The sequence below is a fragment of the Nanorana parkeri genome, unplaced genomic scaffold, assembly GCF_000935625.1.
Source record: "Nanorana parkeri isolate BGI_ZX_2015 unplaced genomic scaffold, ASM93562v1 scaffold459, whole genome shotgun sequence".
Classification (NCBI taxonomy): Eukaryota; Metazoa; Chordata; class Amphibia; order Anura; family Dicroglossidae; genus Nanorana; species Nanorana parkeri.
Genome location: NW_017306727.1, coordinates 402,725 through 419,266, shown reverse-complemented (window position 1 = coordinate 419,266; position 16,542 = coordinate 402,725). Strand labels below are relative to the sequence as shown.

Genomic DNA, 16,542 nt, shown 5'->3' with positions numbered 1-16,542 from the left:
CACTTGTCTCTCCCTTTTAGGCTGTACGCTCTCCTTACCATCTTGTCTTGATTTGTATTGTAACTGTAAGGTCTTCCTTATATTGTAAAGTGTTGTGCAAACTTTTGAAACTACATAAATCCTGTATTATAATAATAATAATAATTGTCAGCTCATATGCCCAGCCAAAGTCTGCAGCACCCAGTGGCCAGTAAGGATAAGACAAGCAGGCCACACTTCTAAAGGGATGCTGGAGATGCCGCTTTCCTCATAACAGGGCCTGCAGCTGTCACAGTCTCTCTCTGTGTTGTGCACATTGGAACATGGCTGCCCAAATTGCAGATCGGCTGACCAGCCAGGAGCAAGAGATCCGCTTGCTTAGTGAGGAGATTGGCCGACTCGTGGATCTGGGCACCCAGGGCACGATAGAGGTTGACCCCAGCCCAACATTGGTGGAGCTCCGGGCTGAGAATGAGAAGCTGAAATACAGGGTGGCCCATCTACAGAGAAGCCTGAAAGAGGAGCTGAAATACAGGATGGCCCATCTACAAAGAAGCCTGAAAGAGGAGCAGGAGAGAGAGAGGGCAGAGGCCAGTCCAGGCAGAGAAGAGGAGGCCAGTCCAGGCAGAGAAGAGGAGGCCAGGCCTCAGGAGAAAGAGGTGAGCCTGTGTATGTATGTACACACCAATGATTGCCAATAATCCATGATTGTGTACAGATCACATTGTATTGTCTATATATGAACCCACATATGTGAGCAGAGATCTATTTAATCAATCCTCATGGTGTATGGGGGAAGCCATTGTCCTTCACAATGCCTACTCTTTGTTCTTTTACCTAAATGGCACAGGGGAGACTGAGCAGATTGTTAGTGCTACGACTACATTGAAATACATGGCTGGACTAAGAGTGACATTTATAGGGGTTACTTGGTAAGGCCTTGTCAATGCAGGCACACGTGACCATCCAGCATGTATTCCTTCAATGCAATGTGACCAGCATATTGTATAGATGCAGGCTTTGTACCCACTGCCAAATAAAACATGGCTCTTGCCACAGGGTCCCCTCGTGGGTGCTATAGTATGCTTCTTTAAGACTGCCCATCCATTTTAAATGGGTTGGTAGCACACTTCAACTCATGCTTATAAATTGGATGCCATTGTGAATGAATGGCAATGCCCATAGTACATTGCATTAACCGGGCTTGGAGACTTTGGCCATCTTGACTGACTGGGCCAAGATGATGTAACTCCTGTGAATGCGCACAGGAGTTTGTTCATCCTGGAACCAAGGCATGCTGAGAATGTACACTAAGGTCCGCATGCACAGCCCCGTCTAAAGGGGGGATTTATCAAAACTGGAACATATATGCATAGCAACCAATCAGATTCTCTCTTCAGTTTGTTCAGGTAAGATTTGAAAATGAAAGAGAGAAGCTGATTAGTTGCCATGCACAGCTGCTCCAGAATTTGCTCCCCTTTTGATAATTTTCCCTCATCGTATATTATTCTTCCTGCTTGCAAGTTTTTAAATTCAAGTTCTGCTTTAAAGTATGTTTCTGTAATGCACCGTAAAATGCACGTTTAAACTTTCATTACCGCAGCGTAATCCAAAGCCTGATTCCAAAGCATCACGTGGGACTTAATATTGCACTGATGAGCATCCACCTCATTAAAGAAGAGCCAAAACTTTCTGCATACAAGTTAGCATTAAGGTCCCCACACACCTTACGATAATCGCGGGAAATCCCGCGATCGTACGATTATCGTAAGGTGTGTGGAAGCCGTGCGACCTCTACTACTGTAAGGTCGCACGACTTTAAACTTACGAACATGTTTGAAAACCCGCCGGGCATCGTGCGATGTTTGTAAGATAAAAGCCGGACGGGCCGGTGTGCGCAAGCGCACACTGCCCGTTTGGCATTGCGGTCATCGGAAGCCCTCCCCTCAGGGGGCGTGGCTTGTGACCATCGCAAATACGATCTGCCTATGCAAGATAGGCAGATCGTATGTTTTTTTAAGTACCTTACAACCATCGCAAGACAAAAGTCTTGCGATGGTTGTAAGGTGTGTGCCCTGCCTTACAGACAGGACTATGGTCCCATTCACACCAGATCCGTTGCGTTGGCATCCGTTTTTCAACGGATGCTAATGCAAAAGCACCAAAAAATGTATGGGTGTGAATAGAGCCAGTATACACTGTTGTGTTGCAGTGCACTGAAAAACAAAAAAGTGGAGCATACTCTACTTTTTTCAGTGCAATCCATCAAAATGCATGTAAACGCAATACAGTGAAGTATGTTCACTCAGGACACATTACTTCACATACAAATTACCCCAAAAAAGGGAAACATTTAAAAAAAAAAAACAGAATGCAACGCAACAGGGTGCAATCGCCAAAAGTCAACTGAACCTCCATTGACTTACCTTCTGATTGTTGGTGTGAATGGGCATTGACTCACCTTCTGATTGTTGGTGTGAATGGGCATTGACTTACCTTCTGATTGTTGGTGTGAATGGGCATTGACTTACCTTCTGATTGTTGGTGTGAATGGGCATTGACTCACCTTCTGATTGTTGGTGTGAATGGGCATTGACTTACCTTCTGATTGTTGGTGGGAATGGGCCCTAAAAGAGGCAATGTTTGCACTGTCTGCTTAATAGAGGTAACACAGATGTGCAGCTAGGTCAGTCTCATTGGGTATTGTGGGTGGGTAAAGTCTCTAGCTAGTACAGAATTTCCAGGTTGTAGAGCTAAAAGACTGTTGGTACTCACGAATAATTGTTTAGAGGCTCGAAGTTATTGTTTAGGGTTCTCAAACAATAGTTTGTTATTATACCCCAGTGCATACTGGTTACATACCATAGTCTCAGTGCAATCCCATTAAATGAATTTTGTTTAAAATAATTTGAGCATTCAAAACAGTTTATTCTAATATTGAACTTGGAGACTACAAGTAACCAAGAAGTGGTTCCAAATGCTGTATTGAGGTAGGTATTCCTAATCATCCTAAGTCAGCCAGGGATTACCATACCTTACCTTATGTGAGAGCTGGACAAATTCCAGGAGCCAGGTAGTCACCGGTACAGCTGGCGCCTAACGTTTGAGGTTTTCTCTAGTTATTGTCAATGGAGTTGGCTCCAGGGGAAAAAAACATTCTGACTGGCTCCTGGACTGGGCAGACTGGCTCTTGACTGCCATATTAATTTGTCCACCCCTGACTTATGCGTCTTATGTTGTATATGCTATAAAACCAAACCATGCAGTATATTTCCAATGGCCATGGAGTCCACTCATGGGAAGAGTAGGTAAGAACATAGTAGTGTGTAAGATCCTTTTCATTTTTCTGTCAGTCTCCATTCTGCCTTCGTTATGCACACATGATCCAGTTATATATTCTACCCTAAATGTACCACAACCTTCCTCACATCTTCTCCCTAATTCTCAGGTGCCCTGCCCAACGGAACCTTCACCTTGCAAATGACCTCCTCCTATCCTCCTACCTGATCATCTCCTCTTTCATGCCCTCATGATTTCTCTTCTGCTTCACACATTTTTTGGATATCTCTTCCTCATGACATGAACTGTTCACGGAACCTGCAAGCCTTTTAAAAGATTCACCAAATCTCATTTCTACAGACGAGCATATCATAGTCATTCTTCTTGTTCATCAGATCTGATCTGATGCTGACTTTTACACCTGCTGTCTTACATATTCAACAACTTCTCCTTTCTTTTTCTTTTTCTTTTTTCTAATTTCTATTACATCCTCATATTTACCTGAATTTGCATTTGTGTCCTGTAGGAAAAACAGTTATAATGAAGTTACATGGGTGTATTTAACATGGCAAAGAGCAGTTACACAACATGCAATAATGCATAGCAACCAATCAGAAATCATTATTAATTGTCCTCTGTCTTGAACACATTAGTACATATGCAATGAAGTGAAATCTCCAGTATTGCTGTAAATAGTTTTAATTTGACTAATAATACATTTCACAGTTTCAGTGTCAATATGAATTTACTAAAACAAGATGATCTCGCAGAACCTTGTCACCATACTATATGTGTTCCAAAGTATTGAATTGCTTTAGATCTTTATATGATCCCTTTTTATAAGATCCCTGAAAAAGTAGCAAAAATGATCATTAAGGCCCCATTCTCACTTAAAGTGACATTAAACCCTCAGATTTTTTAGCATAAACCTATACTGTAATGTGTGCCTTACTGTAATCCATGGTAGTTTCCCTTCTCTTTGCTGCTCTTCCTTTTAAATCCTCATGTCTTCCAATGCTTGGGGAGAACTTCCCTTTGCAGCTGAGTGCCTCTTCCTGTAGTGCTGGCTCAGGTTGCAAACCCACACACAGACACCATGTATCCATTTCAGAGACAAGGCAGTCTGCTGCAAAACAGAAGTTCTGCCCAGCATGAGAACAGATACCGATTTAAAAGGAAGAGCAGCAAAGAGAAGGGAAACTACCATGTATTGCAGTAAGGCACACATTACAGTATGGTTTTATGTTCAAAAATCTGAGGGTTTAATGCCACTTTAAGCTGAACATCTTTGGGATGTATTATTTTTGAGCATCTGTACATGTGTTTTTGCAAAAGTTTCAGACTTGAGCTTTATCTTTATTTGTAGCCAATGCAAAACTAGCTACCAGGGAAAAAAAATCTTGAAAAACGTGCATCACTCCGTGTTTCAGGCACGTTTTTCAGGCACTCCCATTAAAGCCTCTTGGGACCAAAATGCTAGACTCTGCTTCAAAAGAAGCTCATGTGCTTTTTTGAGCTACAGGCATTTTGTACATACATGTGGCAGAATGCTAAGGTGTAAACAGGAGCCATAGGAAACAATGGGATTCTTCCCGTTGGGCATTGTAGAGATTTATGTAGGGTACACATTGTACGCATTTCAGCCGGTTCCTGATGAACCGGCCAAAATTCACACAGTGGGTGCCACTGTTGGCACCCTTCCGCCCAGTATCCCTTGATCAGCTGATCGAAGGAACAAGTTGGAAAATTCAATGCTAACAGCAGGGTATTCGTCCATCAATGCTCGTAAGTGTTGATGGAGGAATCTCTTCTATTTTTATTTTTTTATTTTTTTTATGCAGCACCCGGGTTGAATGAAAAATTAGACACGTGTTTACCCTACTTTAGGCAATTGAGCTACAAAATGCCTAGGTGTGAATGGGGTCTTATTGTTAAACAGCATGTAGCTGAGGAAATCTAAAACCAAGTAACTATGGGTTGCTGCTTCTCTTTGCACATAATTATTATTACCATACATTAAGGTGAAATAAGGTTGTGTTTGAAGGATATGTGTTATTTTCTGCCTTAGCACATTCATAAGTCATACATAGTTATAACCCTGCTCCTTTTTGAGTGTGTGGCATTTTCTTTAGTGGAAATCCTGGCCTCAGCCTGACAGCCTTTCCATTGAAGTGAATGGTGGCTATGGCACCTGTGTGCAAGTACAACTAGGGAGATTTCTGAAGATGGTGGGCTAAGGCTGTGCAGTGAAAATGTCAGAGGAGGTGTAGCTAAATATAATCTACACTGAAAGTGATGGGGAGGAGAGAAGGTCCAGAAAAGGTGCAGTTACTCCTAAATTATGATAAAGAGGGTTTCCCCATAATCCATTAATGAAAGATAAAGTGTTTTCTAAAAATCTGGAACACCATGCATTGCGATGAGAAAAATAATAAAATGGTGTTCTTAATACCAATGACTCCAGATTCTTTATTTTTTAATCTGAACTAGAATTTATATAATTTTATAAATATTAGTAGAAAATGAAAAATAATAAGATTGTCAATAACAACCAGTAAGTGATTTTATAAGTTTGGTTAGAAATGGCCCAAACCCACTCAAAACTATGACTGATACCTTTCCCCTCTCGGCCCAATCACTGCAGCGGCGGCTTGGGCATTCCCTGCCCCCTTTGTAACGTGTAGCTGTATGGCAGGGAATGCACCAGCCAAAATGAATTGAACTGGTGTGTTGGTCACAGTTTTGAGGGGGCTTGGGCAAACATGGTTCCCACCAAGCCCATCACCAGGTCATGAGTATTCCTCTGCAGATCTAGGCTGCAGCTAAACATTTTCCCAAGTAAGATGGTCTGTGCGTACACACTTTTGTGTGCTGAAATGCCAGAAAAGGGAGAAGAGTGTTCATGGAGAGTGATTGCTTCCCTTAGTAGGATTCAAGGTAAGCACGGGCCCTGCATTACCTAAAAACAAAGCACAACAGTATAACTTACAATGCAAATGTCAAACAAAAATGCTGCAAAAACATTTTTAAAAGCTTACAAAATCTTTAATTTAAAAACTGATATTTTGCATACAAAAAAAATGCAAGACATATAGTCATGCTGCATAGCTCGCCTTGTTATGTTTGGATGACCTCAACTAGTACACCCTTAGAAATTTAATTATTTTAGACTTCGATTTGGAAGAATATAGACATGCTTTCTCAATTTGGGAGAATATATAGTTTTGCTTTTTCAATGCGGAATAAATAAAATGGTGAACCTGTGTTGGAAATCAGGGAACACGTACCAACGATTCAGCCTTGTGGGCATTGAAACTTTTCCAAAACTCCCAGAAAAGGCTCCATCTTGCTTGTCAGCAGTTCAAATTGTTTCATCAAAATAAACTGAGCTGTCTATAATTCAACCTAAAAACCCACTTTAACCCCTGACACTGATTAAGTCAAGCCAGAAAATTAATTTGTTGTATGTGCACTTGGCTAATTCACCAGTGGAAAGTTTTGCGCTTCCACGTAGCGTGCATAGAAAAAATAGAAATCCAGAGGTGCAAAGACCTCATCAGAGCAAGAAAATTTCAGTGAAAAAATCATGTGAATTGGGCCGAATGTATTCTAAGGTATTGGTTGGCAGGTCTAGTGGCAATGTTGCCACAGGATGATGCAAATGTTCCCTCTTTCTTGGTGGCAAGAATTGTGGTAAGTGCTTTGTGGACACTTGTGTTTCCTTTCCTATCTAACTGTGTTGGTTGCTGTTTGATCAGAGCTTTAACTACTGATCATAGATACCTGATACATACCTGATTGATTGAAAAGCAGCAGATCTAGACAAACTTCCATTAAATGTCTGCCAAGACAGTCATATAGTCAGTACATTTCTGTACATGGTCATTATTTCAGCTCTGTTCAGCATGAGTTTTCCTTTTTGGATCTAGAGCAATTTAACATGAACTAATGTGCATGTGTGTGGTCTGTGTTGGCAATCACACTTCCTAAATAAAAGTCCATCTAAAACTTATATTTTAGTGTTGGATGCATGTATGTGAACCGTTTTATTTTATGGGGCCCCCGAGAAACATAGGTTCTGCAACTGAACTCTGTTGAGCTTCCCATTTATTCATATGAAAATACTAGCATGTCAAGATGTGACCATTAAAGGAGAACTAGCCGACACATACCGGCGTTCGCTCACCTCTCGATCCTGTCGTGACTCTCAGCCGTGACAGGGGAGGGGCTGGATTCCCCCCTCCCCGCTCTGATCCTCCAGCGCTGACTGGCGGAACAGATGGGGAAGGGGGCGGGTACAGCTGGCTCTGCCTCTAGATAGGCAGAGCCAGCTGTCAGTCACGCAGCTGGTCGGATCCAGACATAATTGTCGGGATCCGCTTCAGCTGCGGCGTCTTAGTATACCGCGAGCAGCAGCTCGCGGTATACTGCGGCGTCTCAGTATACCGCGAGCTACAGCTCGCGGTATACTGAGCCTAGGGTGACAGGAGGACGCTAGTTTGTCCTCCCGTTACCCTAAGGAGAGCTATGGGGAAAAGCCCTAACCCCATAGTTCTCCTTTAATGAAATACACAGGTTTTACCAGGTGCAGACCTACTCTCTCTTGGTTGTGCCTAGGCCATGGTCATTAGAGGGGTAAGAACTGGGAATTCTAATAAGGAGTTCTTGCCAATGGAGTTTCTGAACACCTCAATGACTGATTTAGATTACCGATGCTCTTCAAAGAGTGAGGCATCAGAACTAATGTACCCCCTAAACAGATATTAATACAGTGTCAGTGTAATTCTCTCCTACTTCATTTTGCTACAATTCTAAAGGTAGCTATAAATGAAACATATTATCAAAACACATGTATCTCATACTGTAGTGTATGCCATAAATAGTTAACCCAACTGTTGTTCTAAAGCCTATAACAAAGGAAAAACAGTGGTGCAACTAAACAGATATCTTCCCTTCTACCAACAATATAGAGCAACTGTTGAAACAGGAGGAACCCTTGAAATAATATTTTAGGTCTGCGGGAACCCCTGCTAAAAATGATTCTACCTTCAGCTCATGGTACATTAGAGTAATTAAATGAGAAACATTGGGAGAGTAAAATTAACTCTTCCCAATATTTAAGAGCCGACATGGGACACTGCAGATGTGCTGAGCGATCACGAACATCTGATCGCTAAGTTCACGGTCTTCTCCATCCAGAAAGCGGTGATTGTCAGTCACCGCTCCCTGCAGGGATTCCCTCCTCCTCTCTCTGTTACTTCAGTGCTTATTGGAGGGACAGATAGGGTAGGGGATGGGCACAGCTGGCCCTGGCTCTAGAGAGGCAGTCAGCTGTCAATCAGACAGCGGGGTGGATCCAGACAATATTGTTGGGATCTTTCCTAGCTGCAATGCGGCTCTGCTTTGTCAGCAAATAGTGGGTGGTAGCCCTCCTAGATGCTGACTTTTTGGGTCACAGGAATACATTAGTAAATGTACTCCTGTGAACCAAAAGAGGACCAAAAAAGGTTAGGCCATAGTTCTCTATTAATAAATTGTGTAAAGTTTTAAGGGTTGATTCACACCAGACTACTAATGTTAAGCTGGGCATAAACCTATGCTAGATTCCCCCATGCATGCTAAATAGAGTAGATGGGGAATCTTCCCAACCAGACATTTGTATTCTGACAGTGGCAGGTGTGCTGCTTTTTTAGAATACCTGTACATTGAATACAGCTGATTGGCTGTTCAGTCGATACTTTTCTGACCAGCTCCTTTTGACAAAAGTTGGCTTGAATGGAATGGTGCCTACACGGCTATCCAAATGCTGCAGAAATGCAAGGCATGTATGGCCAGCTTTATTTATCTTTTTTCAAGTGCAGAGATCATTATGTGATATGCACGTTCTGCTTTGTTTGGCCACTCCTCCTCCTAGGCCAGACCAAAAACAGCAAATCGCTGAGACTACAATATCTGCCATTTTTTTTTCAAAGATCTTCTAGTACTGGGTAGCACTGTAATCTTCCTTTTGAATAATGCAATGCTCATCTTAATGTTTGTCCAGTAAAAAGATTGTTCTCTTGTGAGTTACATTTTTCACCAGCAGTACTTGAAGGGGTCATCACACACCATATTAAAGGAACCTATGATTTGGCCATGCACCCAAAACTGCGTCATGACCGGAATGGTATATAGTCATGTGTCACTTGTAGAGCTGCAGCTAACGATTATTTTCAAAATCGATTAGTTAATCGATTATTAGGTTCGATTAATCGGTTAATCGGATAAACCATAAAATAGAGTTCAAAAAAAGGCTCCAGTGATGGGACTACTAGTTTGTATTGAGGTTGTAGTCCATCACAGGAGCAAGCTTGGAGCGGTGGAAGTAAAAAAGAAAAAAGAAAGATAGTGTGGTGTGCAATATAGTGAAATGGAAAGTGTAAAATTATACAGCAATGAATGCAGAATACCACCAGCTATAGAGGAATACAACAAATCCCAGCAATATTACATAATAGCTGGCGGCATTCTGCATTGCGCTGTATACTGTATTATTGCTGGGATTTGTATTCCCTATACAACGCAATGCAAAATACCACCAGCTATATAGGAGTACAACAAATCCCAGCAATACATTATACATACAGTGTATAATGTATTGCTGGGATTTGTATTCATATGTATAATATACAGCACAATGTACCATCAGCTATAGAGGAATACAAATCCCAGCAATACATTATAGAGCACCACGTGTGGAAAAGCTTACCTGAGCAGTCTTCCAGCAACTTGCTTCTGAGATCGGACCTGTCTATCGGCGGCTGTCATCACCCCACACCTGCTCCTCCTTACTACATGTCCCTGTGCGCCCCCGTGCTGATCGTGGATGTGGGTGGGCGGTGAGTGTGAGGCGGGGAGGAGGTGCGGCGTGTGGATGCGGGTCTGGCAGCGGCGAGCGTGAGGTGGGGAGGAGGTGCGGCGCACAGCGTGTGGAGCTGTGAACAGGGCCAACTGATCGGAAGCCGATTAATCGATTATTGAAAAAGTTGACAACTTTTTCAATCGATTATAATCGATTATGTCGATTAGTTGTTGCAGGCAAACTGAGTGGTGGTGGGGGTCATGGTATGTTTAATAGTTGCTATCTTAGTGGTGATGTTAATTATAAACACCCCAAGCATGCACACCGTCATTTAAAAATGGATGAAACATTTCCCAGTATACAGCATAAACAAACTGGCTCCAAAAGTCAGGCAGTGTGGTTTGTTATTGCTTTTCCATGAGAAGTGGAATAAATTCACACAGCTGCTTTCTACGAATATCATTGAGTACTAGCAGTGCTGTGTTCCTGCGTTTACCCAGGCTGACATATGATGGAGAGGTTTAACAATTCTGCATGACAAGCCCGCTTTGATCATGAATGTTTCCTTTCTATGTGCTTACTGGATTTCTTGTGTTCCTACTTCAATGCATCAGAAATGTATTTTAAGAAGCCCACAATACTAGAACAACATGTTCACTGGTGTATACTGGTCATTTCTTACAGACATCCACAGTACAAAGGCATCTGGCTTCTCAGAACAAGAATGTCAACAAAGGAACCAACTGTCAACAGCAGGAGGTATGTGCTTTCAATGTGGATTTAATGTCTTGGCTTTCCACTTCTAGGAAACTTGAACATGGGAAATGCTAACATTGCCAGTTTGTATATTACAAACCATTGTTTTTACAGCTGTCTGTGATAATGCAGAGGAGGAAGCCATTTTGTTGGCTAAATCAATATTTATGAGAGCATCAGGGATAGCACAAATCCCTAAAGCCGCCCTAGTGAACCGTTCATCACAATACACGGGTTCTGCCTGTTTGCTGGCTAATTAGTATAAAGGCAATTATCTTGTAAAGTAAAAGTGCATTGTCAGTCCTGCAAGCTCTCCATCAATCAATGGTCACTGCACTGTGATGCTGCAGTTTCTCTTTACAAGTCTTTGCCTATTAAACTCAGAGTTTAATGGATTTTAGGTTACTTTCTTAAAGGTGCTCAGCCATTTAGAATTAAAGGAGAACTATGGGGTAAGTGTTTTTCCCCATAGTTCTCCTCAGGGTCACGAGAGGACATCAACTATTGTCCTCCCGTGAGCCAAAGCTCAGTATATAGGGAGCTACAGCTCGCAGTATACTGAGACCGCCGCAGCCGGAACGGATCCCGACATTACTGTCGAGATCCACCCAGCTGCGTGAGTGACAGCTGGCTCTGCCTATCTAGAGGCAGAGCCAGCTGTACCTGCCCCCTCCCCCGTCCGTTCCTCCAGTCAACGCTGGGGGGGAATCCCTGCAGGGAGCCGTGACTGACAGTCATGGCTCTCGGCAGGGACATGATCGAGAAGTGAGCTAGCGACGGTATATGTTCACTCACTTCCCGATCTATTGAGCCGTTGTGTGACAGTTTCATTGTCACAGGTCGGCTCGAACTATGAGGTTGAGTGAAAAATCACTCACCTCATAGTTCTCCTTTTAAATATAAAGCCTTGACGCATACAGGGAAGGGGTTTTGCTTTTTCATTCAACCCACGGGATAAATGGAAAAAAATAGAACAGTTTCCTCCATCAACATTTACGAGCGTAGATAGTTCAATCCCCATTGTATTCTGCCGGCCGCTGTCAGAATGCCCAAATGGAGCTAGAAACTGATTGGCTGCCAGTTGCGTTTTGGCTGAGAATTTTCCAACCAACTCCTTCGATCAGTTGATCGAGGGATGCTGGCTGGAAGGGCGCCAACAGCAGCACCTACTGTGTGAATTAGTACTTCAGTTTTTCATCCAGACTCGACTGTATCAGTCCACCCTAGCCCCCTTTGTCCGTGATCTAGGTGGCCATGCATTGCTTAAATTTTGTCCAAGTCCTGCTGACGAAGTGTGTGGCCCAGTTGGCACCTCTCCATTTGACAAGACAAAATTATATTCTCGTTCAGCACGCAAAAAGACTAAAAGAAACAAAAAAGATGAAAACAAAAACCGATTTATGTGTGGCCAGTCTTAGAACGCGTTTGCTTCTGATTCTGCTACACTCCTGGAAGAATGTTACAGCCCCTGACATACAGCAATCTTATCATAATAAAAATGCTTCTACTAAGACGTTTTTCACAGCAACCAGTCAGCTTCAGACTTGGCCAAGAAATGTTGCCATGTGATTGCTAATGCAGAGTGGGAGGAAGTAGAACCGCATAGCCTCCAGGAAGCATACCCCTAATCCTAGGTGCAGACAGGCGTTTTTCGTAGCACAGTCACGCTTCCAAAATTGTTACTGCTTAATTGCTATACAAATGGCTCCCTATGGACTGAGGTACACAAGAAGCATATAGTAGCAATCAATCTTGTACATTTAGAACATTGTGTGAGATGAATCACTACTACATGCCATTCCATATTAACCATTTATTTTGTATGTATAGAAATAGATTAATCATTAGTGATGTTAGTAGCGTGATTATGCTACTTAAACATTGTCCTTGTACAGCTACCCTTAGGGCTACCACCTGTCCAGTATTGAACTGGACAGTCTTCTCGGTTTTCAATTTGTGCATTCCGAAAAGTAAACCAGCTTCTATCCCCCACTCACAATATATATTTTTAGATTTCTATCTTCAAATAATGTCACTTCCAGCAAGCTTGCATGTGTTAAAAACATTATTTTAATTAAAAAAATAAATTCCACTGCGCTAATAAAACCTATAATCAATATAGAAGACTCAATGCAAAAAATGTGTAACCAAACAAAAAACAATAATAAAAAAAAATGACAATTGAAAAGTGTCCTTATTTAAATACGCCAAATTAGCATATAAAAGTGCTTCCCAGTGGTGCAATTATAAACAGTCCATATGAGATATTCCAGAATCTGTTAGAAAAGAATCTCTGGGCTTTTCTATGTGCTGCCCTCACTTACCAGATTTAATGGACCAATAAATATTGGTCAGATAGCGCTTCTTAAAGGTTCCCAATTTCAGCCTCTCCTCATAAATCTCTCCTCTCCTACATTTGGTATTCAGATTTTAGTCGAACCACAATCATTTTCATTAGTGACAGATTTCCCATATCAATCATAATTCACACATCTCTCCTCTCTTCCCATTGCCATTGTTACACAGAGGAAAAAAAGAGTGTAGGAGAGTTATAAGAAGCACTTTGGACTGTTTATAATTGCACCACTTTGAAGCACTTTTATATGCTAATTTGGCTTATTTAAATAGAGACACTTTTGTTGTCTTTTTTTTTTATTATTGTTTTTGTTTGTTTGGTTACACATTTTATGCTTTGGGTCTTGTATTTATTTTAGGTTTTATTAGTGCAGTGGAATTGAGTTTTTTCGATACATGCAGTGTATTTTCTATACACCATTTCACCTGCTGCTTTATTGGGTTGATTTATTTGGGCTGTGTAGGAGTAAATTAGGAGCGCAGATAAATTGAGAATAAATTATTTTAAGAAGTTGTTCCTATGTAGTATCAACTTTTTCCTCCCCTTTAAAAATGTTTTTGCTGATTTTTTTATTTTATTTTATTTTTTACATTGTATTTATTTTTTGTCATTTACTGGTTTTAAACTTTTTGTATGGTGTGTGTGTGTGTTTTTTTTTTTTTCCCCCAATGTGACATTAAAAAATATACAAAACTTAAAGTAGCCTATGTTTCATTTGTAAATAACTTGTGCTTTTGTACCAGAAATATCTGTTTGCAAAGCTGCATTGTGCTGGAAAGCATTAGTTCTCCAGTAATAGCTCTTTAATGCATTGAACCCAAATGGTCCCATAAATGACACCACCAAGTTGCAGTTCTCATATGTGTTCACCTTTTGCTCCTTGGCATGCCAGGACTGAGTAGGTCTGAAACTGAAAAAAACACCTCCCATATTACAAGGGGGTGATTCTCTGATCAGCTGTCAGTAAGCTCTGCAGTCAGCTGAAAATTTTATTGGGGTTAGGCTCGGGGCCATCCCTACCCTGTATGCGGCCTGAGGCCGTAGAGCTGGGGAGGGTTGTAGCTTTGGATGCGGTAGGATGGGCGGCTGTGTCAGAGCCATGCTTGTCATCGTCTCTCTGTCCGGTACTGCCCAGCTCACTGACGTCACTGGTTGCCAGGAGCATGGCCGGATGCCAGCCAGAGTGTCCCGCTCCACTCCCTGAAAACCGATGACGTCAGTGAGCTGGGCAGAAAGCCAGACAGAGTGTCAGAGAATGCTAAGAGCTCTTATCAACCTGAGATGCTGTTGCTGCCCTTCTCCCACACCGGCTGCCTTTATTTTTGGCTGAAAATAGCTGTCCCTTTAAAAAAAAAAAATAGGTTTCCTTATCCTCCTGGTTTGCTAGCTTTGTGCATTTGGTCTATAGTTTTTGTTGATCTAGAAATTTGAATACCACCGCATTTTAAACAATATCCTGCTTTTAATTTAGCCTGGACTTGATAGAATGGTCACACATCTACTTTTTAATGAAAATTGGGTTAGCCTGGAAAATATTCAATAGGATAATTGATGTACATGTTTAAATATGTAAAATTTGAATGTCTATTTTAAAGTGCATGTTTAGCTAAAATGTTTTGTTTGTATATACACTGTAACAAACGGTAAAGGAGCTTTAAAACAAGCCTTCATTGACCTCTGTGGAGCAATGAATCCTCAATGTTCAAAGCAAAAGGACTGATGTTGTCCAAGTTGGCTCTCAGGAGCTCCACTACCCATGCTCTGTCCCCCTCAGCTTTGGGAGGATCAAGCTGAGTTGCTGTAACTTTGAGGATCAGTGGCTCCAGCGCACCTGCAGCTACCGAATTTAATGAGGGCTTGTTTTAAAGTGCATTTACTGCTTGTTAAGAATATTTTATATATATATATATATATACTGAACTCCAGGAAAATGTGTTTTATTCTAATACTACCACTATTACTACTTCTGTCAGCTGTGAGCTTCCTCTGCTCAGACTGACAGTTCCCGCCTAAGTACAGCGAAGAAGAGTGTTGCTTGTTCACCCCATTCCTCTCTTCTCATCTATTCACAAAAGCCACTCTTTACACTGAATACAAGGTGACCTGTTAATGGGTAAGGAGAGAGGAGGGGCAGGTAAATTACAGGATTTCCTTTCATCCATTCACAGAACACCTTATATTCAGTAAAGAGAATATAAGGCTTTCTTTTTTTTTTTTTAAATGCATGAAGAGAAAGTAAGCTGCAGAGCAAGCGGCTCTCTTTTTCACTGAACACGAGCTGTCTGAGTGGCGGAAGCTCACAGGTGATGACAGTAGTAGTAGTAGGATATTACATTTTTAGCATGCCCAGCTGCCATCTGGACAGGGCTGTTTTTTTGTTTATACTCCCGGCAGGTGCCTGAGAGTGATTTTTTTTTTTATTTTTTTTACAGGGTGCATGCAGACATCTGTCAATGGCAGGCTGAGAGACGCTGTGGCTGTATGTACATTCCAGTATGGACATGTGTGTAGGCATGGATGTAAAGCCCTGGACACAGACTTTGCATCCAGGGGCATCCATCTGTACATATGTTCACACTCAGATCTGTGTTTACCAGCCCATGGCCACATCCTGCGATTGATTTGTGAAAAAAAAAGTACTTTCCTTTTCCTGGAGCTCCACTTTAATGTCCATAGCCTTGCCACAGTTCCATTTGAGGTTCATCATTCCCCTCACACTCCCCAGTTGTAATTTCCTAACGGGTAGAAAATAAATCAGATTGCTCCTTGCTCTTTTGCACAATAACTGTGGAACAGGGAAAACTGGGAAGAGAACAGGAAGTAGCCACACAGAGATGTCACCATAAAGCACAAGCACCATCAAGAACAAAAAGCGGACAGCTCAGCTTCCTTCAGCTTGTTCATCAACGGGAATATTGTGATGCAGCACACCGGTCATGGAAGGTCATTTTCCCACTTAAGGTAGGGATTCAATCATATCTTTGCTACACAGATGCTTTACCCTTAACTTTAATATCCATATTACATTTTGTTTTTGTTGTTAATGTCAATGTATTTTATTTGAAGGATGATGTAAAGGAGCCAGCATCTACAATTATCATACATCGGCTGGAGGAGATAAGGGAGCAAGCAACTCGCATCCAATTAGAAAATGTCAATAACCACATTTTACCCAAATGGCTGGAGCGCTTTGAGGAGTCACACTTTAAGTCATTAGACAGCACATGGACCATCCTGTTTCAAAACCCAGTGAGTATATATTTACAGATAAAAGAATTATAGACTCATTTAAATGCAGACTCTAGAAGTATCCTTCAGTTTTACTGTATAT

General features: G+C 41.7%; 1 protein-coding gene across 1 annotated transcript in view; it reads left to right on the top strand.

The window, feature by feature from the left end:
• Nucleotides 1-234: 234 nt before the first annotated feature.
• The window catches only part of LOC108790270 (probable threonine--tRNA ligase 2, cytoplasmic), a 41,838-nt gene continuing 25,530 nt past the window's right edge, over nt 235-16,542 (top strand). Inside the window, exons 1-6 of the mRNA XM_018560493.1 lie at nt 235-502; nt 580-638; nt 10,784-10,858; nt 15,644-15,690; nt 16,008-16,172; nt 16,278-16,460. Of these exons, the coding sequence (XP_018415995.1) occupies nt 303-502; nt 580-638; nt 10,784-10,858; nt 15,644-15,690; nt 16,008-16,172; nt 16,278-16,460 (729 nt within the window). The 5' untranslated portion in view covers nt 235-302. The remainder of the gene's footprint in view (nt 503-579; nt 639-10,783; nt 10,859-15,643; nt 15,691-16,007; nt 16,173-16,277; nt 16,461-16,542) is intronic.